The 26,989-nt window shown below is 45.7% G+C and overlaps 1 protein-coding gene across 1 annotated transcript in view; it reads right to left on the bottom strand.

Moving 5' to 3' along the window:
* Positions 1 to 26,989, bottom strand: part of CFAP47 (cilia and flagella associated protein 47) — a 3,369,192-nt gene that overhangs the window by 2,754,829 nt on the left and 587,374 nt on the right. Inside the window, exon 21 of the mRNA XM_069639370.1 lies at positions 12,699 to 12,793. Within this exon, the coding sequence (XP_069495471.1) occupies positions 12,699 to 12,793 (95 nt within the window). The remainder of the gene's footprint in view (positions 1 to 12,698; positions 12,794 to 26,989) is intronic.

Genomic DNA, 26,989 nt, shown 5'->3' with positions numbered 1-26,989 from the left:
AGCCCTCCAGTTGCAACCACAGTCGCTATTTGAAACGAGCCTGCACTTAATAACACCTGAGAGGCCCAAATAGGTTCTCTTCAGTGTCCATTACGGCGCACTCGAATTAAGTAACTCTCGAAGTTTCACATTCTGGTCTAAGATCTTTTGAAGATAACAATGTGGGTTTCGTGCCTTCTCTTAACGACATAGCATGACGCCTATGAAGTATTCAACACTGCTATATACTGCTTTTCTCCTCTGTCCTGAAGACGGCTACAGCTGCACCAACAGTCAATGTTTTTTGTGCATTGCCTGATTTTTTTAGGTGCCATTAGCCGAAACATATGTCGACCTTTCACAAAAGTAAACCTAATAAATATCTTTAGGTTTTTTTCCATATGATAGAGCTAGTTTGATCCATAAATGCTCTACTTTTCACCAGTAAACGTTGGCCATTAAATGCTCACCTACTGGTTTGTGATCATTTTCGTTTTTTTATATATTTTCTCCTTTTGATAATTATTTGTCAACCTGGCATGTTGATTCTCACTTACCTCAACTACAGAGCACATGTACTGCTGTTTCTTTAGTAAATTAAGGTTTTAGAGGCACTGCATTGTGACCAAGAATAATAAATTTAGTTTTTAATTGTCATTATCGGGTGGTTTCTTCTGATCACATTATTTTTTTCTGCCATAATGCTTTATGAACAAAGTTTATACATGTTCTGTATTTTGAATTTTAGTCAATTGAAATTTTCACATTGAAATGTTTTTAAAAAATTCTGTTTTGTGTTAGAACACGTTGGCGAGTGCATAGGTGGTTGTTCAGCTCGGCGACAGACACATCATTCACCCCACTGCAGGTCCAAGGTCCCAGGGTCATCACCTCCCTCTCTCTCCCTCCGGGAGGTTTTCTCTGTCAGTGTCCTTTGATCCTTAGAGGTGGTGCTCCCAGAAACTGGATCTGTCCTAAATGCTCAACATGACTGTCCAGCAAGGACAGCCACCCTGCTGGGTGTGTGGCAGCTAGGCTGGAATGAATGGGAGAAAACAGTTTAAAAGGTGAGTCTCTGGGACTGGAAAGCAGAGTCGACCACTGGAACGAAAGAACCGAAGACGAGCTGGAAGAGGAAGGCTGCTGCAACTCCTGGACTGTTGGTTTGCCCGGTGAAGCCCTGCTGCAGGTCCGAATCGCCAAAGCTCATCTCAACAGATAAGCCCCTTCACAGACTACTTCTTCCTTTGACTTGGTGGGACCAATCAACTCGTAAGCCACCTGGATACCATTCTCTGAGCTGGTTAGGGTTAACCAGGGGGACGGACACCAGCTTGTGTGCTTGACTACAGCTACTCGAACTGAAGTGACTCCATTTTGTCAGCGTTTTCAGACGATCCCATGCAGTTCAGAGTCCCCTGACGTCCTCCCTCTTGTCCCCACGACTGAGGCTCAGGAACAGTGAGATCTGAAGCAACTGCCAGGAACCAACGTCTTCAGCTGCAGCTCTTGCTTCATATTAAGTTACTGTGCCAACCTGATTGAGAGAACGCATCTCTTGCGGTGAAAGTTCGTGGAACTTTCGCAACTTACAGGCCTAATCAGCTGGTGACCCAACATATGATTCTTTTTTGTACAAACTACTTCTGAGAACTTTGGCAAAGACTTTACCGATTACTTCAAGAACTGCTCTTTCCTATCCAAGACACTAGCCCATTGACTTTGGCCTAGGCCTATTGACTTGAATCGAGTCCTCTTGTGAACTGAAGCTATTTGCACTGCCGAAGAAAGTATTTGTGATCTATTCTATTAACTTGTACTTTACCCCCCCACCCTATTTAAAGTGACTGAAATGCTATTTTGCTCCTATTTCAGGGGAGCCTAATTTACTCAGAAACGAATTGGTTTGGTGTTGAAGTTTATTTGTGTATGATATTAAGTTGCATCCTTCTAGGGAATGTTTTCTAAATGATTGTGTAATACGTTAAGTGTTTTACCAAGAAACCTTGAGTAGAAGTGTCTACTTGAACCACTGTGATTGTAAGACCTCTGTGTAACATTCTTGTACTGCTCACATTCCCTCTTGAGATAAGCCTGGCTGCTCAGCTCGCTACCACAAAACTGTGTAAAAGAGACTTATACCCAAGGTTGGTTTTGCTTACACCTGTAGTCCTAATTGTATGTCGTTATCCTAGAGGGTACTGCCTGCAATTCTGCCTAACAATAACCGAATAACCTTTCTTTCACGGGTGTGAGAAAGAAACGCGGCAAAACTTTATTATCGAACTTTACTTTTATGAAAACCCATAAAAGGAATGGCTGCGTGGGCTTAATAAAGATTCTGAGAGGAAGAGTGCCCTCTGAATCTATACTTAAGCAGTAAAATAAACTTGAAAACAGAGTCTAAGTAGTTAACAGTATCATTACAAGTGGTAAAGAGCAAGCATTGCCCAAGCCAAGAGTGAACCAAGTGTTTCTCTAATTGGTGCAAAACCAGCCTTTCCCAGAGCCAAAGAATGGTGCAAGCATTGCCGTGAGCCAAACAGAACACCAGCATTGCACAAAACAAGAGCGTGCAAGCATTACCTGAAGCCAAGAGAGACTGACAACAGAGCTTCTGGGTAAAGTATCCTGGCTGGCAGAATACCAAGAGGTAAAGGCAAGGTTGGGGAAAGGGCAGCTTGCTACTTATAATGGCTCCTTGAACCATTACAAGTAGCTGATACAACCCACATTCTCAAAGTCAGTAGGGAAGCAGAGAAAAGTGTAATCTAAAGGCAATTTTGTGTTATTATTGTGTCAGACAGACAAGTGTGGCAAAGAGGCTTCCCCTCTGGAAAAGGCAGTATCCAGAGGAAGATTGCCTTGCTTACTTGAAGGTGTTGAGGTACCATAAAGTGAATCTGGTCATATCTGAAAATTGTGTAAAGTCACACAGTACTGAAGCTGTGGTGGTGTTTTGGTTATCGATAGATTTATGTACTTTAGTAGGACAATGGAAGGTGGAATCCTATGAGGAAGAGGAGTAGACGCTCATGGTGAAATCTTGAAGAAGTTACTCTAAGCTGAGCGTTGCTAAATTGAAAGTAGAAGTGCTATGAAGTCATCCTGACAAAGATACAAACTGACTCCCAATATCATAAAGAAAGACTTACTAAGTGTTGACCAAAGCTTTGTTTCATTACCATCACCAGAAGTTGTGTCTATTTGCACTTAACAAAGAACTGTGGTATTTCTTCTGGGACAAGAAGTTGTGGCATAGCATCTTGGCTGTAAATAACACTGATGCCAATTGATCAAGTGGAAAGTCTTTATTCAGAAAGAAGATAAGCTTTTCTGTTATAACGTCGATTAACACACTTCTTTCTGACATATTGAAGGAGAAAAGAACTGAATTGAGACTTTATTATAAACACAGGTTTTCTTGTTTTTTTTTGTGGAACATTGGAACTGAAATTATATTGATAGCTGGGGAAGGGTTGTTCACCCCGGCTACCAAGAAAGACTGAATATCATTGTTGTTACTATGAATTGCCATTTATTTTTATGCATTTGATGTTTAAGTGTGAGCGCCAGATATCCTCCGTTAGTGTTTTTCTTTAGTTTTGATAGGCAGGGAAATCCTTGTCAGAGTAGGGATAGTGAAGTGTTTGATGAAACGTATATTTGAATGAAACAGAAAAGTTTAAGAAACCATTTAAAAGATGTCGACCTCACATTTCTGACCCCTAACCAGAGCCTCACCGGAAAATCTCCAGAAATCCCTGTAGGCCAATCCACCACTGGATAAGCTCTTAGCTCAGTAGTTCCTGGTGTGAGGTCATGGCGACTGTATTGTTTGGGTGACTGAGCTGCAGGGAGGGTTGCCCATCTGTAGGCAGCAACATAGAGCACCCCGAAACTGGATCAGAGTAGATGTTTTCTAGTGAATCCATGACAGAAAGCTACTTGAGCCAATGACAGCTGTCGATAGGATAGAGACCTGGGGCTTTCTGTGATGAGAAGGTTAGCTGGACCAAGCAAAATGCACTCAGGTGAGTGGTGATGTAAACAGAGTCCCAACAGAGAGGAATTCCACGTAGGATTTCCTCAGAATCTCCCGTACCTTTAGTAAGGAGGGGAAAATCCAATCACAATGACAGGAACACTGACATTCTGTGGGCCAAGGCACAACAAAAGGGATCCATGGGGAGGGGCTAGCCCTTGCAGTTAGGCATGGGTGAGGAACCCAGGAAAAGAATTAGACATCATTATGCATTAATAACAGAATAACTGAACAGTAGGGGGTGTTCAGTAAAGGTATCCCAATTTAGTGAGTGAGGAACAGTCTAGGGGGCAGGAGAAAACTCTTTAACCAGGGGAATCCTAGTGCCTCACTATAGAGATGCTGACAGAGAAATGTTGGTGAAGTGGCATCGGGTCACTGGATTCAGTGTATTTATTTATTTATTGGGCATTTGTAATGCGCCTATACAGCAAATGGTGTTTCAAGGCGCACCAAGACAAAGGAGGGGGGGGGGGGGAGGGGAGAATAGGGATGAAGAAAAACAACAACGGTCCTACCAGGCCTTTTGTGATTCGTGTCGTGCAAGTGCAGCGGGGGACAGGGGAGGGGGAGTGCCGAGCAGAGCGGAAAGCTCTGATTCTAAAGAAGGAAAGGAAGTGCAGGTTGGAGTGGTGATCGCACAATTGCTGGAGGGGGGGGGTTGGGGAAAAGGGCCCATGGGATAGGTAAGTGCTAAGGGGAGGCAAGGTGGGTAAGTACCATGGGAATGCAGAGAGCACAGGGGAAAGAAGCTCCACATGCTAAATGCGAGGAACGGGACTGGATGGGCTCAAAAGGGGGTGCAGGCCCAGTCAGGCTAGTGCAGCGGGAGGGAACCCGGTAGGGAAAGTGCCGGTTAGGGGGAGTGAGGGGGGCAGGGGGACCAAGTGCAGGGATAGAATGGTTGAGGAAGGCCTGGTGCCCTCTAAGAATCAGAAGGAACCAGGCAGCCAGTCAAAATGAGCCAGGGGGACATTAGCAGGGGAGAGGGAGAGAAAACTAAGTTCTTGAAAAGCTTCCATAACATAAGGATATCTGGCTCAAGCCTGAGAGGTGCATGGAGGCCATTCCAGAGGGAGGCACCGGCGGAAGAGAGAGGGAGATCTATCCCCCCACTCTCTGCTTGGAAAAGCGTCTGATCTGTAGAGAGTTGGAGCTAGAAGACCGAAGGGCTCCAGCAGGGAGGTATTTAGGGAATGAGAGTTGGATGTAGTGGGGTTCCAGGCCCCAGAACGCCTTGTGGATTATGCAGAGGGCTTGAATTTGATTCTCACAGCAAATGGGTTAGGGCTGGAGACATGGGGTACCTGGGCTTGAGACCAAGGATACGTCTTGCAGTAGTATGGGGGTGAAGGGAGGATTTAGGCAGATTGAGGAAGAGGTTGTTGCAGCAGTCCAGCCTAGAGAGGACCAGAGCTCTGGAGACATTGAGTTTCAGGGGGAAGGTGAGGAAAGAGAATGACTAAGAGGGGGTGCAGCTGCAAGTGGGCTTTCTTGGCAAGGTCTGTGATGTGAGGAGAGAAGGAAAGGAGTCGTAATGACACCAAGGGTTTTTGCCTCTCAGGAGGGTGGGGAGGGCATGGAGGGCAGCGAGAGAGTAGGAGAGAAGGAGGGAGCTGGGGTCCCAATGAAAAGGATCTCAATCCTACTGGCATTAAGGCACAGATCGTTAGAAGTACACCATGCCTGAATAGCAATCAGACAGTCGTAAATGAGAGAGGAAGAAGAGGAGGCAGTGGAGGGATGCTTGAAGGAGAGCTACGTGTCGTCTGCATAACAGTGGAAGTGAGGAGAGACGGCAGAGATCAAATGGGCTAGAGGGGCAAGGTAGATGTTGAAGAGCCACGGTGAAAGGATAGAGCCCTGAGGGACGCTGCAGGTGGAGAGTGTGATGGAGGAGAGAAAAGGGCCCATTTGAACCTGGGATGGTCAGTAAGAGAGGAAGGGGGTTAAACCAGTCCAGTGCCAGATCCGTGTTGCCAAGAGTATCACAGAGCCGTTTTATAAGGGTGGCATGATTGACCATATTAAAGGCAGAGGAAAGGTCAAGAAAGATGAGAATAGCGGGAGAGTTGGAATTGATATTAGAAAGCACGTCTTCACAGGTCTTCAGAAGTGCAGTTTCTGTGCCTCTGAAGCCAGTCTTGGTGGTCATGGAGACAACCAACAGTGTGGTGGATCAGCTCAGAGAGGATCAGCTGTTCCAAGAGATTGCCCTGGAAAAGATTAATGGAGATAGGGTGCTTGCAAGCCAGACGGGAGGGGTCAGCAGAAGGCTTTTTGAGGAGAGGGTGCACAAGGGGGTGCTTGAGGAGTAGTGGGAAGGAGCCAGTGGCAAATGAGTGCTTTCCGAAATCAGCCAAGGCTGGAGAAAGGGAGGCAATGATGTCCTTGATAGTTCTGGAGGAGCAGGGGAGCACCTGCTTGGAAGAGACTTTCATAGAGAGGACGTGTCTAGAGACTTCATCCAATGATATGAGAGGAGGGCCAAGGGAGGCCTGAGAGCGGGTGAGGGAGAATGGAGCGGTGTAGAGGAGAGGGAGGACAAGATGTCCTGCGTTTTGGTTAGGAAGGGAGGACAGTGCAGAGGGACAGGGATGGCAGAGGAGAAGGAGAGACTGCACTAGGATTGGCAAGTTCCTTGCAGATTTTGAACAGTTCAGCCGTGCTGTTAGTGGCCGCATTGTATGCCTCAACAGGTATTCTCAATGAAAGGATGCATGAGTTAACCAGCAGGCAGCAACCAAAGATACTGGCATATATGTCTTTTATAAGCCCCTGTCATTACTGGGAAGGGACACTTTTGCTACTGTAGGTAGATTATGACCACAGGACAGGGCTGCCCCCAGGTAGCCTGCTCTGTATTTCTAGTTATTATAGAAAATAAATGTATATCCAGGTTTGTCTAAACTGGTTCTAGCTGGGAGCCAGGAGAAGGGAATGGTATCAATCTTATCACCCTAGTGGCGGTATCACACTTTTTTGCATGTTAGGTTTTGGGGGATAACCAGAGCTCTGACATTATTATGGTTAAGATAGATTTCTAAACTCTGACCTGGTGGGCAGAGGTTTAGGAGGCCACCCTAGATTAGTGGAACAGGGGAACCTTCTCGACAAACCAGACCAATCTACGGTAGTTTGGCAGGTGGTCAAGACTAAGTCTCAGGAGGGGTGAGAATGATCGTAAGCCCACAATGAGCCAACACAGTAAAAACTCCACAGATTACCCTAAAACAAATGTATATCAAAAATACATTTATTATAATCAAAACACAATTAAACCACAGTTATGAAGAAACAGTTATGAAGAAACAATACCACACACAATCATTCACTATCTAACATATATACAATAATGTGATTAGTCCTAAGGCTGATGATGGGAGTGTGGGGGGTAATAACCACAGCCTGTAACATAAAGGGTTTAAATCAACACAGATATCAGTTTGGGCAGTCCTTCATCAACAATCCCTAACTTATGTAGTCCAGCCCTACCAAGAGAGGAGCCTACCGCTCAAAGTACAGTTGTGCATTAACAACGCGTGGTTGTGTGTAAATGCAAAAGGGGGTTTTATTCAGATGGCTGTAGCTGCTCAGGAAGGAGCTTGAGGAATAAGTTCATATTCCTAGAAGAGGGACTACCCTTGCAGATAAAGCGACTTTTGTAGCTAGGGAATAGCTGGGGAGCGCAGGCTATTCCAGCCAAAGTGAGTGTCTTTTGAGGGACACTTGTGCGTAAAAAGGGATGGATGTGCCAGGGGGCCACCGGTAAATTAGGAAAGTGCTCACCGACCCTCGACAGAGTCAGTACCAAACTTTGGCAGTTTAGCCCACTTCACTTGTATGTGTTAACCCTGCAGCCTCAGGATGCTCCGGCTCTCAGCGCCTGCGGTACGGGACGATCGTCCGTAGCAGGATGTTTGCTTTTTCTCAGCCCTTGAAGGAAGAAGGATAGTTCTGCTGCAGCACGTCTCAGGACACAGTAGGCAAGAACTGCAGACACTTTCAGTGATGGTCACCATAACCGGGTGATAAAGGAACCGCAAATGCTTGTGGCGTGGTGCACTCTTGTAAATCGCAACCCAGAGGAGCTAGGCCAATGAGATTTGGCGGGAGAGCCCAGGACAACAAGCTAGCGATTCCCAGAGTCTCGAGTCTCAACTCGGGACAACAGCATTCCTGTGAGAAATACCCTGGGTTTGCGATATTCGGTTCACTGGCCCAGGAAAACTTCCAAAGAGGCTCTTTTCGAGGATAAGTAGGAGAAGCCGAGCGTATTTATTTCCACTAGTCCAAAGGGGGCAAAGTCCCCTTCCATGTCTTCTTGGTTTGACAAAGAAACAGGGGTCCGACGGGAAAACAGTGGGGTCAGGGTGCCAAATCTTCCAAGCACGTCACTGGTGGTTCATCGAGTCTGCTTTCTTGTTAAGGATACTTTGCTGCTTATGAGTTTCGGTGTGAAGCTCAGTAGATCGACCTGGTATGGATGCAGAGCCTCTTCTCTTATCCAAGATTCGGTACGCACTCAACTCTCAGATAGCCAATTGACGATCTGCTCTCTTGCATGCACGCCAGATGTGGGCCAATCGTGGCCCACGTTGGTTCCAATCATTCATGGCTACCAGACATACTGGCACCAGAAGTGTAGATTGGGACCAGACAGTCCCAACCCTGTAGGAACCCGGTTTTCACAGGAGGATGCATGCCCAAATAAGGAATACCCGGTTATCTCGACCTGGGGGAAGACAAAGGGACAAAATGGCCAAAGGACAGAACAAAAGACTTTGTGGCACAGCCCTTTTTGGCGCTGCCACAGTCTTGGGCCAAATGCGGTAAACGTGATATGGTCCATTAAAATGAAGTAAAAATACTTTAAAAGTAAACCGCTGCCACCAGTTGATCCTAGGCACACCACACTTGGCTGCACCCAACTGCAGGCGAGAGCTACATTATACACGTAGCCTTCCAAATCTTGATGATATTTTACCTTAAGATAATGTTGTCCATGGTTTTTTGTTCTTTTATAAAAGGCTATCATTAGCTCTTTTTTTGTAGTAGATACACAGCAGGCTCGATTTTCCAGCCGACCACAACTTAATTGATGAAGTTGAGAGCCCCCACTAGCACCAATTAAAGTATATTTTTTTCCTTTTCTGGTCCTTTTGTTTGCATTTATGCAACTACAACAAATACATCTACCTACTACGAGCTGACACTTTGTCCTTTCTTTTATGGATACCTCACAGGTTGCACCCTATCCAGCTTTTTTATTGGACTCTTGTTGCGTGTACTAGGATCGTTATTTTTCTTCTCCTGATGAATGTTCAAGACTAGGCTGCTTAAGAACAGAAACATGTTGAGATAATCCACTGGAATGAAACAGGGATTAAAAACTAAATAGTTGTATCATATTAAGAAAATAGTATACAAGGGACTTGTGTACACCGATACCAATTTGTAATGATTATACATTGTATGTAATTTAAGATGTCCTTTGTTTTGGGTGTCTCACTTTGACGTATATTGATTTTTGTAAACCAGTTGATTTAATAACTTTTTAATGAGTATATTTGATTTAAATGAATTGTTTGTTTTTATGATGGTTTTTAGTTATTGTCAGTAAGTCATTTGGTGCACCCTGTGGGATTGAGCTCTGTCTTGTATATATTGAACACTTGTACAAACACCAAAAAATCCTTAGATTGTGGCTAGGGCCATATAACCAAAGGACCCCCTATGCGCGGTACTGTAAGGTACTTGGCATATAGTTAAAATGTTACCAAGAAATGGCAAGAAAGTCGAAGACGTGTCAGTTTCCCAATAAAAAATTAGTGAAAGCCCAGGAGGAGTCATCTGAAGGCTGTGCTCCACTGGAAAAAGTCAGGTTAAGTACTCCAAGCCAAAGCAAAAAGTTTGGGGAGGGGGGTTCACAGGTAAAAGTGCATCTAAGGGAAATCTTTCCTAAAAGTATATACCAGTAAATAAACAACAATCGCACCTTGTTTTTATAGGTTTAAGGAGTTTATGAACAATGTGCTGTTGATAACCAGCCACAGGGTTGTGGTCCTACTGCCTGAATTCAAAAGGTGGAGGCACTTCTACTAACCTCAGCATGCCGCACACATCATCCTGATGACCATCTGGCCAGGTGATGGGAGGATAGCAGCCAGGACTCAGCGCAAACCTGGTCTGCAGTATTAAATCAGGTGGCTCCGTAGCTTGGGGCTATACTTATCCCAAGTACACTGTGAGAAACCCTAAGGTATTCTATTAAGTGGACCTCAGGAATCCTTTATTCAGGTGGTAAGGGGAGGGCTGGTGCTCTCAGATCCAAACCCTGGGGGTTGGCGAGCAAGGGAGGATCACCTGCGTAGGGGAGCTCAGGGTTGTGCTTGGGAGAAAGCCCCAGGTGAGGGGCATTATTATACTGAAGAAGGAGATGAGAATGAGATCCTTGAGGCCTTTGTAGGTTGTATGACATCCATCTCCCTTCTTCCCAATGGAACTCCCTTATTAAAATCCTGCCACCCATACACCTCTGCTAATTCATTTGCAAACACCCAATCTAGCCTAACAAAACATGACCTTTCCCGCAATCCCCTCGGTTCAGTTCACGATCCCGGCTATCCCTGGTTGCTTCACAAACCCTACCAATCTTACTCTTACGAATGTACCCCAAACCCCTAGGATGAGAGCCAAAATCCCATAAAACACCTCTTCCTCTCTATATCCCGTAGGATACTCAAACAAACTACACCCCCTTCCAACACACGCACCTTTTCACAACACGAAACAGAACTAATTCCAGACCTGTTCACCTGACATGTCCCAACCCAAGGGTCAGGCAAAGTCAGACAATTGACTAAAATCACACACACCCAATGGCCCGTTCCTTTCCCCACAGGGATAAAAGGTGGAGCAAGCAAGCACAATACAGGCAAGGCAGATATCATAACGTGAGCACTGCAGTTCAAGAGGAGGCGAAAGACGTCGTATACCGAGAGAGTGACAAGGAGAGAAGCGACCTTGCCATTTCTGACCAAGGCCTGTGAAACCTCCACAGATGGAAACATAAGACTGATATCAATAGCCAGCGTGTATTGCAGCAGATGTCAACTGTACACAAGACCCTCCTCCGCTGATTACCAAGCCGGGGAGAGATGCTGGTCTCGTACGTACCAACCTTGACTCCAAAGAGAAGGAAAGCTAGGCGGTTTATCACAGCTGGTGAGTCGAGTAGAGTGTCCCTAAGAAACCGAACTGTGTTGAACGAAAAGTAGGCAACGGCTAATTTGAACTTTTAAAGGTTTAAGGAAACTATTGATGAAAGAGAGGGAAACCCAGCAACATAGGCATCCGGCACCACATGGGTGCTCACACTCGCACAGGAAACTCTGGGCGATTACCCAATGGTAGAGACTACCATAACCAGAAGGCATGGGAAGAGGGAGAAGAGGTCAAAGTGGTCATACAGGGGTCTTGTAATATCCTATCTACCGTCAAAAATCTTTGACCGACAGATGGTTGTGAAGGAAAGGGAGATGAGTCCCACTTGGTGAAACAAGCGTATGAACTGTGCGTGTAAAGATTGGCAAGAGTGAACCCGGCGGAGGGATGTCCACAGTAAATTGTTTGAAAAGACATTAAGACTCGTGAAAGTAGGAACAGTCATAGTGAACCCAAAGGAGGGAGGATGGCGTTTGAAAGGGGTCCAAACCCGAAAGAGTGAGATCCAGGGGTGGAACGTCATCACCCAAAATTCAATGAGAAAGGAACTGTTTAGTTGATTTGTTGAATATGACTGTGATGGGTCTGCACACGGAAGAGGGGGAACCAGGGGTGAAGCCATCATCCAAAGTATACGAGGAACAGAACTTTGTGTTTGTTCGTTGAAAATATCAGGCCTTCAAAGGCAAGAGACTTTTTATTGAAAAGAAACTTAACCATCAAAGAACCTGATAGCTGGAATGGAACTGTTGGCTCGTGCTGGGAAAGCTTGAGTGTGTGCTCAAGAGATCTACCCTGTCCCATGCTCAAAACGTGGGGAAGGGAGACCCCTGGCAATCCCATCCGGACTTATTATTTGTGAACACTTCTTTCTTTATTGAAAACCCTATCCCACACTCTTTCTGTAATTAGTTGTAAGGATTTGGCAATAGTTTTTTTTAGTATAGGCCATTTACTTTGACAAGACGCCACAAGGACTGCCTTATTTTTCATTTGATGGTCGAAGCTTGCTCCCATCTTAGATTTCGGTTTAGATTAGGTGTTTTTCTCACCCATTTACACAGTTTAATAAACACCCTTTAACTGTGATCACGTGTGTCTGTCTTTACTCTTGCCACCATGAGTTCCTTACAACACCCAAAGTAAAGCTGGGGAGTTTCTCTTGCACCACTATTGGTGCCAGTGGCACTACAATGTCTTATCCAGGGGTGCATGAAGAATAGTGGTACTGAACTGAAAAAATAAATCTCAAAGCCACAATTGCGCTCCATTGCAGCACACAATCATGCACGTTGGAATGGTAGCGTATCAACATATTTAACCGTAGATTTGGTTTCCCCCCTTGCTCTTCCATTTTTTTGATGCGCACTCATTTAAAAATCCGCTCAAAGCCCTGGGCTTCCTTGCACATCCACAAACATCTGCTCTTCTATAGGGAGAAACTTACTTCTTTTGGGTTAAAAAGCAGTGAACAGTCCAAGGCGCTCTTTCCATCAAGCTCCACAGAATACTCATAAGGCTTCTCGGGATCATACAGAACCCCTAGAGGCAAAAGATAAAGGACATTTGTAAACACTGGTTGCTATGCAACTACAAAACAAGTCTTATCCTTGAACTATTCCGTGCAGTAAGCTTTCTGCATTGGCAGAAAACATTCTCCACCAGCTAGTGATTTTGTGCTGTGCTGCACTGCAGACATGTCAGACATAAGGGCCGACTGCTCTTGGCTGGAAACACTTCATGAACTCAGCTCAACTTGATCATTGTCTGGCAGGCAGTTAACCAGCATGGCAGATGCGGGCAGAAAAAGCAGCAAGCAAAGCATTTTGGCCCAACTACTTACACACAGAACGAACGGAAATTGAAAATCAAACAGAAAAAAGCAGGGTGGCACTAAAATGGCATTTTACAACAAGACTGAAGCTTGCAAGTTTTCTATCTGATATGAAAGCTAAAATATGGCAGTGTGGGGCTCATCATGAATCCATCTACATCATTAAGAGTTTGCCGGTATCCTGGCGGTAATACCGCCAGGACACCGGCAAATGGAATTACCATTACCGGCACTTGGTCTGGTAGAATTACTGACAGATTATAAGTGGCGGTAAATCCCCATTTCATGGGGTCCCATAAGATTGCTTGGGAGGATTCGGTGGTAATACCGGTGCCAGCAATACCGGCTATTTTTGATGGTGGGGTGGCGGAATTATTTCCAGCTCTTGGCTGGAGGTAATTCGGCCACCCCACCGGCAAATTGGACTTTGCTGGTGCAGTAACTTGCCGGTAAATGGAATTACCAGCACATCATTACAGCACTGGAAAACTCCTAATGAGGCCATGTCTCTATATTCTTTTAAAGTATTTTTATTAGTTTTTGTACAAATCAATCAATCAATTTCATTAACATCGGTTACGCAAACAAAAAGCTGATTGCATCAAAGTCCACAAAGCTTTCTTCCAGGCCATTCACACTTCTTACCCTGTGTCAGGGAGAAGTGGTATGACTCGAGGATGACCTCTACCTCTCCTGTATCCACCTGCAGGTGGAGACTGACAGTTGCTGATGGAGACATCAAAAGGAGGGGAGGAAAAACAAAAGAGGAGGCACGCTCCAACTCCAATCACAGTAACAAAGCATGAAAAATGGCTGCTGTTGTAAAACAGACAGAAAAACAGACGTCCAAACACAAGCACGAGGAGCAAATGCCTAAAGGAGCATCACTGAAGTATGGACGAAAACCAAAGAAGAGAGCAGGACCTGAGGTGGCAGATGACACCATATTTCCTTTTTCAAAAGCCTTACTTCCTCTAAACCCCACCTCCCCTGCGCCTCTACTCCCCCCTTACCCCCCCAGGACAGCCCCACAATTTGAATACCACTGCTCTAGAGGAGAAGCTAAGTGGAGTCAGACGGAAGTGCAACAGCCCCAGAGGAGAGAAACCGTACAAGTCACATGGAAGGGAATAAGGGAGACTGGAACCAACAGGAAGGAGTGCGGCACACAGAGCTGAAGGGAGTAACCGTGTATACTGGTCCAGAACATACTGGAGCGTGGGCAGGCAGGGACAACACTGTAAAGCTGGCCAGGGACAGACGGTCAGTAAACATGCAAACCATAAAAGAGTAACAAACACCCACAGAGACGCACTGAGGGGTGCAGTGCTTGAAGCAAGTAGCCAGTAAGATATCTCAGCGGGTTGAGCACTTGCTGATGCAATCTGTGAGTGATCTGCAGATTTGAATCCTGCCAAGGCCAATTCAGCCTTTCATCCTTCCGAGGTCGATAAATGAGTACCAACTTTGGTTGAGTGATATTGTGTGTGGTGCATATGGTCTATGTAAAGTGCTTAGGTGTAAGCGCTACATAAATAACACATCATTATCATATAAATAACACATCATTAACTGAGAGAGACATAGATAGTGCCTAGAACGTCCAGTGGAAAGCGAGCCCGACTGTCTTTTTCGCCTTGCCACTTGTCCCAGACCTGTAACCCATCAGGCATCTGGTAAGGGCAATATGGAGTAGACCTGTAAGGAGTTAAAATGATCTCCCTGTAGAAAATATTTCTCCAAAAGATGGTTAAGAAACCAATACATGATTCATGGTTTTGTAGAGGAGCCAAAAGCCTCCACTAGACGCCCCGCCCCTAAGCTGCCTATATGTTGGGAACCAGAGATAGTGACGAAGGCGACACCTGTAATGATGCCAATAACACAAGCAGCTTTTGAAGCAAAGTATCCGTTGAGAAAGCCAATCTTTATGTATCCACAAAGAGCTGACAGCCTCTTAGGAACAATCCCTGAAGAGTGGGAGAAGATGAATGAAAGAGCAGACTGGTGACGTCACATGATGCAACGTGACACACTGAGAAGAGATAATAGTGGAGAACGTAAAGAGAATATATAGAATCCAGTGATGAAGTAAAGAATCGAATAACCTGTTACGTGTAAAAAGAAGATTACACATGTGAAGAGCACATTAGAAAATGCAAAACCGTTCTATAATTGTACAGAGCCAGTAATGCAAGTAGACTAAGTGATCATAGAAGCTAGCCATACATAGTATATAGACTGCAGGCTGTGCCGCCAAGGTATATGTAAGCATAAGAAATCTGGATGTTCCACATAGTGTTTTAGCAAACTGGGATTCCAGGAGCAAGAAGCATGAAGTGTGTCACAGTCCATAAACAGTAGCTGAAGAGGAAGAAAAAAATCAAGGAGGCTTGTCTGGCCCAGTGCCAAGAAGGCCAGTGCTGCAGAGAACTGGTTGTCTATTCAAAGGATACTATAAATACAAGAGACGAGCCAAGCTCCTACCAAGGTGCAGCTGAGAGACAATGAGTGCCAAGTTCTATTGGTTTTAATACCATTTAATATTGAAAAGAAGCTCGAAACGTGGTCGTCGGTCGTGCGACCTGGATGGAAATAGACTTCGGCAGACTCTGCAGAGACCAGAAGATAAGAGCATGTCCGTTGTACTCCCTGTTTTAGATAATAGTCAATATAACAGTGTATACCTTGCCAACTTCTTGAGTCGACCTTATTATTGATGTTTGAGTGATTTCTGCATCCCCATCCTTCACATAAGAGCACAACCTCGTCTTAAAGAGCCCCCTCGGGTTCAAGTGGTAGCGGGCCGGATGGTTAAATTAAAGGTCTGTCAATTTAGTAGACTCGAGAGTCTTGGCTAATCCGATAACCTCCACCCTCTAGCTGGAAGGACGCGAAATTTCCTGTGGAGCATGGCCAAAATATTCAAGCTTGCAAGTAAAGAAGATACAGGTGGGACGGGTCCCTCCTTGACGAAATCCCTCCTGGTTTCCACAGGCGTGGAGCTGACTGAAGGCGTCAGTAGCCGGATTGCAGGAGGGGAAGACGATACCGAGGGCCTACAGCTGAAAAACGAATAGTGAGTAGACTAAGACTGGCAAAAGGGATTGAAATAATATAAAGTAAAGGGAGGTTGGGTTTTAGTGTGTGACTGAGAACATTAAAAGTATATGATAAAGTGTTAAGGTGAAACACATAGCGTCTGAAAGCCTGGTAGTCCTCGTTCATGGAGCATAGAAGAAGTCATAACAAAATCTAAATTGATAAAATAGGCTACAAACAGATAGATCTGCAAAAGGAATTGGGTTACACTCCCATCAGAGTGAGTTTGGTTGTTTGTTTATTCATTAGTAGTGCGCGCCAGACCCAGAGTTATCAGGGCGCAGGAAGTTACAGGGATATGCAAAGCTTGGGTTACAAGAAGTAGCTGATCAGCAAAATTACAGGCACAGAAAAGGAGTAAAAATCAATAAATATAATGACGATCAAGTATATGTACAGTAAACAAGTATAAGTTGGTAAAACCATGAAGAGTGAGCAGAACCGGCTGGTTGTGGGTTAGTCGTCGGTAGACAGTCTGGTCAGGATAGCTGGTAAGGGGACAAGCGGGCCTAATGATCAGTGAACTTCAACCAGTTGATGTAGGCGGCAAGGAGTTCCAAATTTGGGCTGCTTTGACAGGGAAACTGCAACCACCTACCTTCGAGAGCATAAATCTGGGGATGGTAAGGTAATTAGTGTTAGCTAGTCTCATGGGTCTGTTGGAGTTTCTTCTAAGGAAGCGGTCTGTGAGATAACTAGGGGGAGCTTTGTTCAGGACTTTGTAGGTCAGGAATGCGGTTTTTAGCTGGATTTTATTGAAAGTTGATAGCCAGTTGTTTTTATGCTTAATCTCAGATATATGGGTTCTTCTAGTCACACCGAGGCCTGCTCTGAGGGCATTGTTTTGGAGGATTTGGATCCTCTGGATTGATTTATTAGCTCCAATGTAAAGGGCATTGCAATAATGAAGCCTAGAGCGGATGAGGGCTCTGGCCAGGGTAATGCAGCTGTTCTGATAAGCTTACAGGTGTAGGCCAGTGGCCGAGGCCATGGAATTAACTTGTTTGGTGAAGGAGAGAGTGGAGTCCAGATAGAAACCAAGGGTCTTTACTTTCCTGGCAACTTTAATGAGGTTCCCGTAGATTATGAAGGATGAGTAATCCGGACCCAGTTTATTGATGTTGGAGGGGGTACCCAGGATGATGAGCTCCGTTTAATCATCATTCAGGCATAGAACGTGGGTCGCCATCCATGCCTGGATGATGAGGTACACTCTGCTCAACAAGGCCAAATCCTTAACATAATCCCCAGAAAGTGGGAGGAGAATCTGAATATCATCTGCATAGTTAGTGTAGGTGATACCAAGATGGTCTAGATCGTCGAAAAGGGGCTTGGTGAATATGTTGTACAATGTAGGGGAGACACAAGAGCCCTGGGGCACCCCACACGTAATAGGGATGGGGTCTGCCGCTGCTGAGGGGGAGAAGACCCTCATGGTTCTGTCGCTTAAAAAGGACTCGATCCAGACTATGGCCTCTTTGGAGAAATGGGCAGCTTAGTTCAGGTGGCTGCATAAGACCTTGTTGTCCACAAGAGAAGGGAAAAGAAACGGAAGGAGGAGGAAAGAGTTATATGGGAAGCAAAGAAACAAAGGGAATTAGATGAAAAAATGGAGCAAAAAGAGGAGACAGAGCATGAGACTTTGATCGCATTCAGAAGAGCTCATGGAACCGAGTCCAGTAATATCATGAAGTCATATAGAGAAGTTTCTCCCATCACAGGGAGTGATGACAGAGCCACTAAGAATAAAGTTAGAAGAGGGGGGCGCTGATGCGCACGAGGAAAATGGCTGCCTGATTTCGGAGCTCCTGCTCCACCTTAACATCCTGCGCTAATTTATCCTTTCAGAGGCTGCCTGAGAGGCTGGAAAGCTGTGCTACTAACGGGCTAGACATCTGAGCACATCCAGAGAAAATCCTGGTCAGCTGCGACACAGATTCGCCAAGATATGGCTGTGGTGAGATTGGCCGACACCCAGCACTGAGGCGATCCGGTGAATAGAACCGGGCAGATTCACCCGTTTGCCGGGGACACAGAGGGACTGCAGGCCGCAGGGGGGAGGAGCCTACAACGGCGGTTCGCGTCTAAGCCCGATATACGGGTGTTGGTTGCGCCAAGCTGGGAATACGGCTGCATCCCACACCAACCAACGGACCCCATGCATGACCGAGACCCATGGTGCCCTCCGGCTGACGGAATACGGAAAACACCCTTTGCCCTCCCGGACGCCGCCATCGGATGAGATCCTACAGAAATCCCTAAGTGGCGCGGCGGGCGCTTCAGCTCCCTGGAGACGGCACACGCACGCGACCACAAGTAAGAGACCGGGAGGTGCTGGGAAGGTGTGGAGCAGTGTGTGGCAAACTTAACCCTGGCTGTGTGTGGGGCTCCCGCCCAGACCACAGCTAGGCCTCGCAGCTGGAGCGGCTGCGCGTGTTGTTGACCGGAGAGGGCGGCCGTCGCCTGTGCCTGTGAGGAGGGACACTAACAGGGCTGAGGGCCTGTGAACACAGATCTGCAATTGAAGGGACACTAACCTCCAGGCGCTCGTGATCCGCTGAACGTTGGGGCTCCGCGAGCAACACAATATCCTGACTTGAGGCGTACTACATAGCCCAGTGCCTACTGAGCAATGGAACACTGACCCCCGTGGTGGAAGCATGCAGTGCGGCCAGCCTCAAGGACTTTGTGGGGCGATGCGGCATGCTCGGGGGGGCGCACTATAGTTTTAAGGGGTGCTGACGCCTCCGATTGCTTACTGATGGGAGACCATAATACTGCTAAGCGCCTAATATTACTGCCTCTTGACGACCTGGAGGCACGCAGAGACTGCCCCAACAGCCCTTTATTAATAAAAGGAAAGCACCTGAGGCACACATAGGCTCTGCAAGTTAAGACTGAATTCAAGGCCACAGGATACTATGACCTTAATACTACATACGTGGAAAGACACAGTCCATTAGTGGCCAACACGCTGTGGAGACCTAAAACACAGAAGTTTGTAGACATACTTAGAACCCCATTCCTCGCAGGCCAAACAAACCATATGGTGATGGTGTGAAACTTTATAGAAAATCATTGCCCTAAGCATTGATAACAGTGAAATTGAAAGCAGCACACTGCTCTGCGCCGCCATGGGGGAACCACATAAAACAAGCAAAACATCTAAGACCCCTGGTAGCAAGAAGAAAGGGCCAATGGACACTTACACCAGCAGCCAAAACCAAACTGTTGCAGTGGAGATGCATTCGGAGCCCACTATGACTGGCGAGCCTGAAGGAGGGGAACGAGAAAACAAACTGGCAACACTAGTGCAAAATGGGTTCCTGGCAGTAAACGTGAAGCTGGATGAGATAGTGGCCACTATTGGCTCCATGAGGGACAGAATAGATAGAGAGCGCACGTGTCACGGAAACTGAAAATAGAATAAGTGCAAATGAAGATACTATTGCTCATCACAGTCGGGACATTACCCAAATTAAAGAAACAATGAGCAAGCTACAAAACAAATGTGAAGAGCTCGAATCTAGATCAAGGAGAAAACGTTTGAGTGGTCGGCGTAGCGGAATCCTTCGGAAAAGGCCAAATGGAGAAGCAACTGGAAACACTGTTCAGATCCTTGTTTGGGTCCGAGTCATTCTCTGAACACTTCCTGGTCGAGAGAGCACACCGTACGCTGGCTCCGGTACCCAAGCCAGGTGCACCACCACGCACGATAATTGCACGTCTCCTCAACTACAGACACACAATTTCCAGTATGAGGAAAACCGAATACACATATACCCAGACTTCTCCGCCGCGGTCCAGGCAAGCAGACAATCTTACGAACCAGTTAATAAACTCTTGAAAGCACGCCAGATTACATATGACTTGATGTTCCCGGCCAAGATGAGGATTCAACATGCAGGAAGAGCACACTTTTTTGAGAATCCGGCTGAAGCGTTGGCCTATATAGAAACTTCTATACCCCTTCCTCCCTGAGGGGGCAGACCGGTGCAGAACAGACCTCATCCAGCGGATTAATGTCACATGCCAAGTGCAGCTATGTTTGGGCTATCAGATCGCTTTTTGGTCCGGAACAAGGCTGACTAGCGTCAAAGGCGGCCCCATGATCCATGGATAGGTGGAGTGGGGAGAACCTGAGCTGGCGGTCATGTGAAGCAACATGGCTACCCCTGGAATATTCCACAAGTTGAAGTGGGAACATCGTCAAGTTGGGGGTGATGATGAGGGGGGGGGGGGGGTGGGAAGAGGGTATGAAGTAGGTTGTTATATAGACTCATGGTGCGTAACGGCGACTGGGCCCCATGTTACGGAGCCCCGTCCTGAGGTGAGGATGAAGGAAGCAGACCGTTTGTTAATGGTTAAATCAGTGGTTACACGGATGCTGGCACTACGCACGCTATACGAACATTATATTACTAAGAGACGAGGTATCGTCGGAACATTTCCCTATGAAGCATTGGTGATGGGCTGAAGGTAAAACTACTGTCGTGGAATGAAGGGGTCTGAATAATCGGTTAAAGACTAAGAAAGTGGGCAATTATATCCGCAGCCATGGTCCCCAGATCCTAATGTTGCAAGAAACGCACACAATGGATGCGAGTAATTTACACATATTGCCCAAATGGGGCAAGTTGAGGTACCACACTAATTATTCATCCCAGGAGTATGGTTCAAAAATGATTGAACCATACTCCTCAGGCGGCATAGCAGCACCCGATTTTGAACTGTATTACTACGTTGCCCAAGCTCAATTTGCGAAATACTGGTACAGTGAGACTGATGGCACGCCCCACGCATGGATAGAAGAATACACCACACACCCCACGAATATACAGTCTAATTTTTTATACACACTATAGACACATGCGATTACAACCCAGTGAGCTGCACGGTCAGGGCATGGAAGGCTATATTCAAAGGACTGGGCTTGGAAACCCCTTATAACCCAGAGGTTTCCCTCTGGAACTACCCGGGCATACCTCCAACACACGATGACGGACTACAGGAATCCTGGGATCCCAATAAAGAAATTAAACTGGGTGACATGTTCATTAACGGGAAATTTGCGACCTTAAAGGACGTGTTGGGGCATTGGGCGGGGGACCGCTTAAGACACTCCAATACTATCGTATGAGATCAGCTTTCCAGAAGCACTGGCCGCTCTTCCCAGATGAGCCCCTTACACATCCATGTATGCAGCTGGCAACAGCCTGGGGATTTCTAAACTATATGTGGCAGTCCAAGCACATACCCCTACGACAAACCAGGTCAAAGACAAGTGGGAGAGAGATCTACAGGCCCCCATTGATGATAAAACCTGGCACAGGTATTGCTCGCTTACCAAAAAGGTATCATTAAATGCTGGTCTGCATTTAATCCAGTTTAAGGTTTTAAATAGGCTACACTACACGCCGGCTAAAATAGCCAAGTTCACGCTGGATGGTTCAGGTGAGAGTCCCAAATGTAGGGCACCTCAGGCGGGTGCATTCCACATCTACTGGGGGTGTCCGGTAGTGGCGGGCCTCCGGAGGGAGGTGGCGGAGACGTTAGAAGAAATTACACAGGTTCCCCCTGTACTAACCCCACAGAAATACCTATTTGGTGACATAGGCAAGTGCTCCGAAAAAAATCACGAGACTGCATATCACATGTGCGGTGGCCAAAAAATGCATCTTACAAAATTGGAAAGGCACTGGTCCGCCGATCATGAAACATTTTCTTTGGGAACTAACATGTAAACGAATCAGAGGAACAATTTGCTCTTACCCGGCCAGCCGCAAGTAGGCCCAAAGACATATGGGGCCCTTTCAGAATGTACTTATGCAACATGATTTCTGATGACGAGACTTTGTAATCTTTAATGTTCAAATGAGATGTGTCATATAATTGTTGCAAACTGTGAAAACGATGTGATAAGTGCTGTGTATCTTTTGTGACCACCAATAAAAAAAGAGTTAAAAAAAAAAAGAATAAACCTAGAAGAGTTTCTTCCGTCAAAGGAAGCAATGCCTGGGTCGCCTAGGGTAGACGGAGGAGAATTTTGAGATAGGAAGTGTCAGAGATAGAATCGATAAAGTCTATGAAGACATGAGGACAAAGGGTGAATCGGGAAGCAGGGGAGAAAATGGATCCATAATTACCCAATCGCGAAGTAAGAAAGGAATCCAGTTTAGTTTCGAGCACGGAGCCTTGTCTTTGGACAGGTTAACTTTGTATAAGAATGACAGGGACGAAAGTCATACTAGTTTGGGATTAGATATGTCAGATGACGAAAAGGAAGTCTTCCAAGGGGAGGAGGGAGAAAGCGCATGTGGTCTGGAAGGATGCATGATGTCAGACAAGGAAGTGAGATGGTCTGGAACAACCTAAGGATAGGACACCAGATTCCCATAGCATATCCTGAGCGACCCAAAGGACGATCACATAGTGAGGGGGGGGGGGGAATCGCCACCCTATGTGAGCGGGCTAAGGTCATTGCCAGGTAGACGGCGACGCAGAACCTTTGTCCCTTCTATCGAAAGGCACACAGACGATTGCGGAGCTGGGTATATGCAGTTCCCCCTGTTAGAGAAAGGAGGAGCTAGGCCACAGTATATCCCATGGCCGCAGATGGATACAGACAATTTAAGATATAAACTAGCTTAACGGCGCCGCAGGAAAATGGATTAATGAATTAGAAAAGATGACAGGAGGAAATACTCTAGCCATAGGGGACATTAAGGGTTTCCTAGCAGCTATTCTTGGGGAAAATGGCTGACAACATTTGAACACGAACAGGTTATTCAAGTGTCGCAGCACAGAATACAACTCATGGCAGAGCACCATTTAATAATTGTAGAGCAGATGTTCGGAGAGCCCTGAGGGTACAGTATCCTGATACCTCAGATATGGGTGCAATTATGGCACATAAAATACAAGAAGGGGGAAGATCTACTTGCTTACATTCAAACTATTCAAGAGCAATGGTCTTTGGAAATGCACAAGCCTTGGCGGAAATCAATAGCGGTATTTTACCACATTTTATGTCCAGGACTGCCAGAGAAAGTGCAGAGGCAGCTCAAGAAATTAGTGGGTATGGAAGCAAAACCATGGCCAGAAATACAGTTGACCATCGTGCATCATTGTCGACTGCTGCAAGAGAAGAACAAAAAAACGCTATGAAGCTCGAAGAAGCTAAATTAGTTCAGAAAAAAATATCAAAACACTCTTTAGAAGGGGTGGTTTTGACAAGCGGAGTAGGGATGGGAATGCAACAGCCTATGGGTGCATCACAGGTGGATAACCAATGTCAGATGGGCCAGGGAGGAAATGGGTTTATGCAGAAAGGCAGAGGAATGGGTTTTAGAGGAAGGGGTGGTTTTCAGAATAAACAAAACAGTTTCCAGAATATGCAGAATGACAATCAGAATATACAAGAAGAGCAAATTAGAAGAGTACCTCTTGTATGTTGGACATGTGGCATGACAGGCCACATCGCACGTATGTGTGGAAACCAAGGGTATTTACAGACTGGGCAACTTTCAAGGGTGTCCAGACATTTGGTCGACCTAAAACTGGTCGAATGACATTTGGTCGACGCAATTTGGTCGAAAACCAAATGGTTGAATTTTTTTTTTAATTATATATTTATTTTTCGGGTTTTCGTTTTTTACAAAAATGGGTTTTTAGAAAAAAAAAGAGGGTTGGGGGGGACCCCCCCAAACCCCCCCCCCCCAAAAAAAAAGGTGAAAATAAAAAAAAATAAAAAATGTGACCATTTGGTTTTCGACCAAATTGGTTCGACCATTTGTCTGGTCGACCAATTTTTTTCGACCAAATGTCTGGTAACCCTTTCAAGTGGGCGCATAGCTTACCCTCCAGCATATAGCCTACAAGTTAGAAATGGACTTGCACAGGATCAAACAGTGTATCAGCAGCAGGCACAGCAGGCACAGCAATTACAGCAAGCACCATTGTGTCCGCCACAAGGGCAGTCACAACACGCACCCATGCAAATACAGCAGAACGCAAACACGGCAGAACGCAAACACGGGACAGCTTATGACATCCAGAGTGGGTGGGTGCTACTGTGATGGAAGGGAGTCCTTTCACAGGCACTGGGATGAGTATATATCCACAATAGGACAGCTCACACGGCGACTTGATGTATTCAGTACTATAAGTAACACAAGATCCTCAAGAGGAACCGAGGGTTGATGTGGTGATAGGAGGCAACTCCTTTTTTTTTTAGTAGACACTGGTGCAACTTGCTCATGTATACATGAGGGCAAATATCCAATGTTGGGAAATGTCATGAATATTCAGGGGTTCTCTGGAGCTACAAGTAGAATTCACCGCCTTTTATTGTATTCACGGAAGACACCAGCTAATATTTTAGGGCAAGAATTAAGGATGAAGCTTAATATGAAGATTTTGTTTACTGATGATGGTATAGTGTGTTCCACTTGTGGTATGCACCATTTAAACGTGTGTGAATTTACAATGGCATTTGCAGGGCATATGGCTCTGTCAGGAGTGTGGCTCGAACCTGGAGTTTTTCTGTATGGGATATGCATTTGGCTAACGTGGTTGCCTGGCTTCGTGGGGAAGGCTATGAGAATACCTGATGAGTTTCTGTTTGGACCACAGATACCAAGGGACGAAGAGGGGGGACAAGTGGTTCCTCTAGAACTAGTCGCAGCTGCAGTACGAGGGGAATTGGCCATGCTCGAAGAATGGGATCAGGGCAGGCCATGGCGAACAGTCATTGCCATTGGGGAAGGGTATAGACTGGCTGATGTCAGAGATGAGGCTTTGTTTAAAGACGATCCAGCAGGTGAGCTGATATTTGAAATTAATATTACATAGTGGATTAAAATAGAGAAAAGTGGAGTGCTGCAGCGGATGATGGTATGGCAGCATCCAGAATATTTTGACTAGGACTTAGAAAAAGTGCCAACCTCATTATGGACTACAGGCCCTTATGACTTAGGCCTATTAAAAGGGGTACGGGAAGTCCAAATTAAGCTGAAACCAGGAGCAATTTTATCTCGAGCAAGGCAGTATCCCATGTCTCGAGAGGCAAATGAAGGAATTTTTAAGACTATTTCCGCATTTATGGAACACGGTATTCTAGTGACGTCAGAGTCACCGCGCAACACTACAGGATATCCGATTAAAAAAAAGACGGGAGGGTCATGGCATTTAATCCAGGACATGAGGCTGATTAACCAGATTGTAGAGGCAGAGATTCCTCTAGTTCCAAATACTGCGATGATATTGTATAGTGTTCCCACTGAAGCACGATTTTTCACAGTGATTGAGTTGAAAAAGTGCATTTTTCTCAATCCCGTTGCATAAAGACTCAAGAACTGACGTCATTTATGTTATGTCAGACAAAGCTGAAAAGCACAAGATTACCTCAGGGGTACTGTGAGTCTCCATCAATCTTTAATAGGGTCCTTCAGATGGACCTATGCAATGTTGAATTGAAAGGGAAAAGTGTTGTACTGCAATACGTATATGATATTTTAGTTTGCAGCATGACAGAAGTTGAGCGCAGGGAAGACTCGATTCAGTTAATGATTATTCTAGTAGAAAAAGGATATAAGGTGGATAAGGAAAAATTACAGCATTGCCAAAAGGAGGCGTTATACATAGGCCAGGTGATTTCACATGAGGGGAAAAAAGGTTACACCTGAAAGAGTAGAGGCAATTATGAAAACAGCAAAACCGTACACAATAAAGCAGATGCAACAGTTTCTGGGACTGTGCAATTATGTTACAGCATGGGTATTTGATTATAGTTCATACACAAGACCACTTTTACAGGCTCACAAAAAGACACAAGTAAACACAGATAAAATAGAAGAGTTTTACCTGTTTTCGCATACAAATGGGACAGTTATGACAGCAGTGTTGACACAAAGGACTACTCTGGGATATAAACCTCTGGCATATTACAGTGGGATTTTGGACCCAGTTATAAGAGGACACTTTCTTGCGAACAATCGCTGTCTCCATCGGCATTCGCTATTGAGAAGGCTACAAACAGTGATGGGATGCTCTATAACATTATTTGTTGAGCATGCCTTGTTTGCAATTTTGGAAACACCTAAAAGCATATTGACACACCAGAGAGCTTCTGCATATGAAGTAGTCATTTCAAATCCTGCAATTAAGATAGTCAGATGCAGGATAGTGATCCCTGCCACATTTGTAGCTGAGCCCGTGGCAGAAGGTGAAAATGTGCATGATTGCGCTAGCTATGAGGAATCGTAGGACGACATACTGCGTGTAAGTGAAAACGCATAGTCGGAAGGAGAGATTGTCCATTGATGGTTCATCAAAAATTTATCAAAATGATGTAGAAAGGTGGACTGGGTCAGCTGTAGTGAGATACAGGGAAAATAGGGAGTTTGAAACAGTGGCAAATTAAGGCTGCCATCTAATTTTTCAGAACAGGCTGCAGAATTGGTGGCGCTTATCATCGCGCTTGAGAAATACGAAGGGGAGCAATTGACGGTGTACAGCAACTCTGCCTATGTGACGTCAACCGTGCATGCAGGGCTAGCACGTTGGAAGACGAGGGGCTACCTCCAAGCAAACGGCACTCTGGTGCAACATGCAATATTATTGGACAGGCTTATTAAGGCACTACAGCTCCCAGCAGCCATTGCAAAAGTTAAATGTGCAGCACATAACTGATTTTATTTCACGCAGAAATTAAGCTGTAGACCAAGAGGCCAAAAGGGTTGCAGATTCTTCAGATATATCAAGTTTTCATACTCCCAGTGTATAGAGGGTGTTACTATGGC

Source organism: Ambystoma mexicanum, chromosome 7q (assembly GCF_040938575.1).
Source record: "Ambystoma mexicanum isolate Mex_15411 chromosome 7q, UKY_AmexF1_1, whole genome shotgun sequence".
Classification (NCBI taxonomy): Eukaryota; Metazoa; Chordata; class Amphibia; order Caudata; family Ambystomatidae; genus Ambystoma; species Ambystoma mexicanum.
This window is presented reverse-complemented; position numbering and strand designations above follow the sequence as displayed.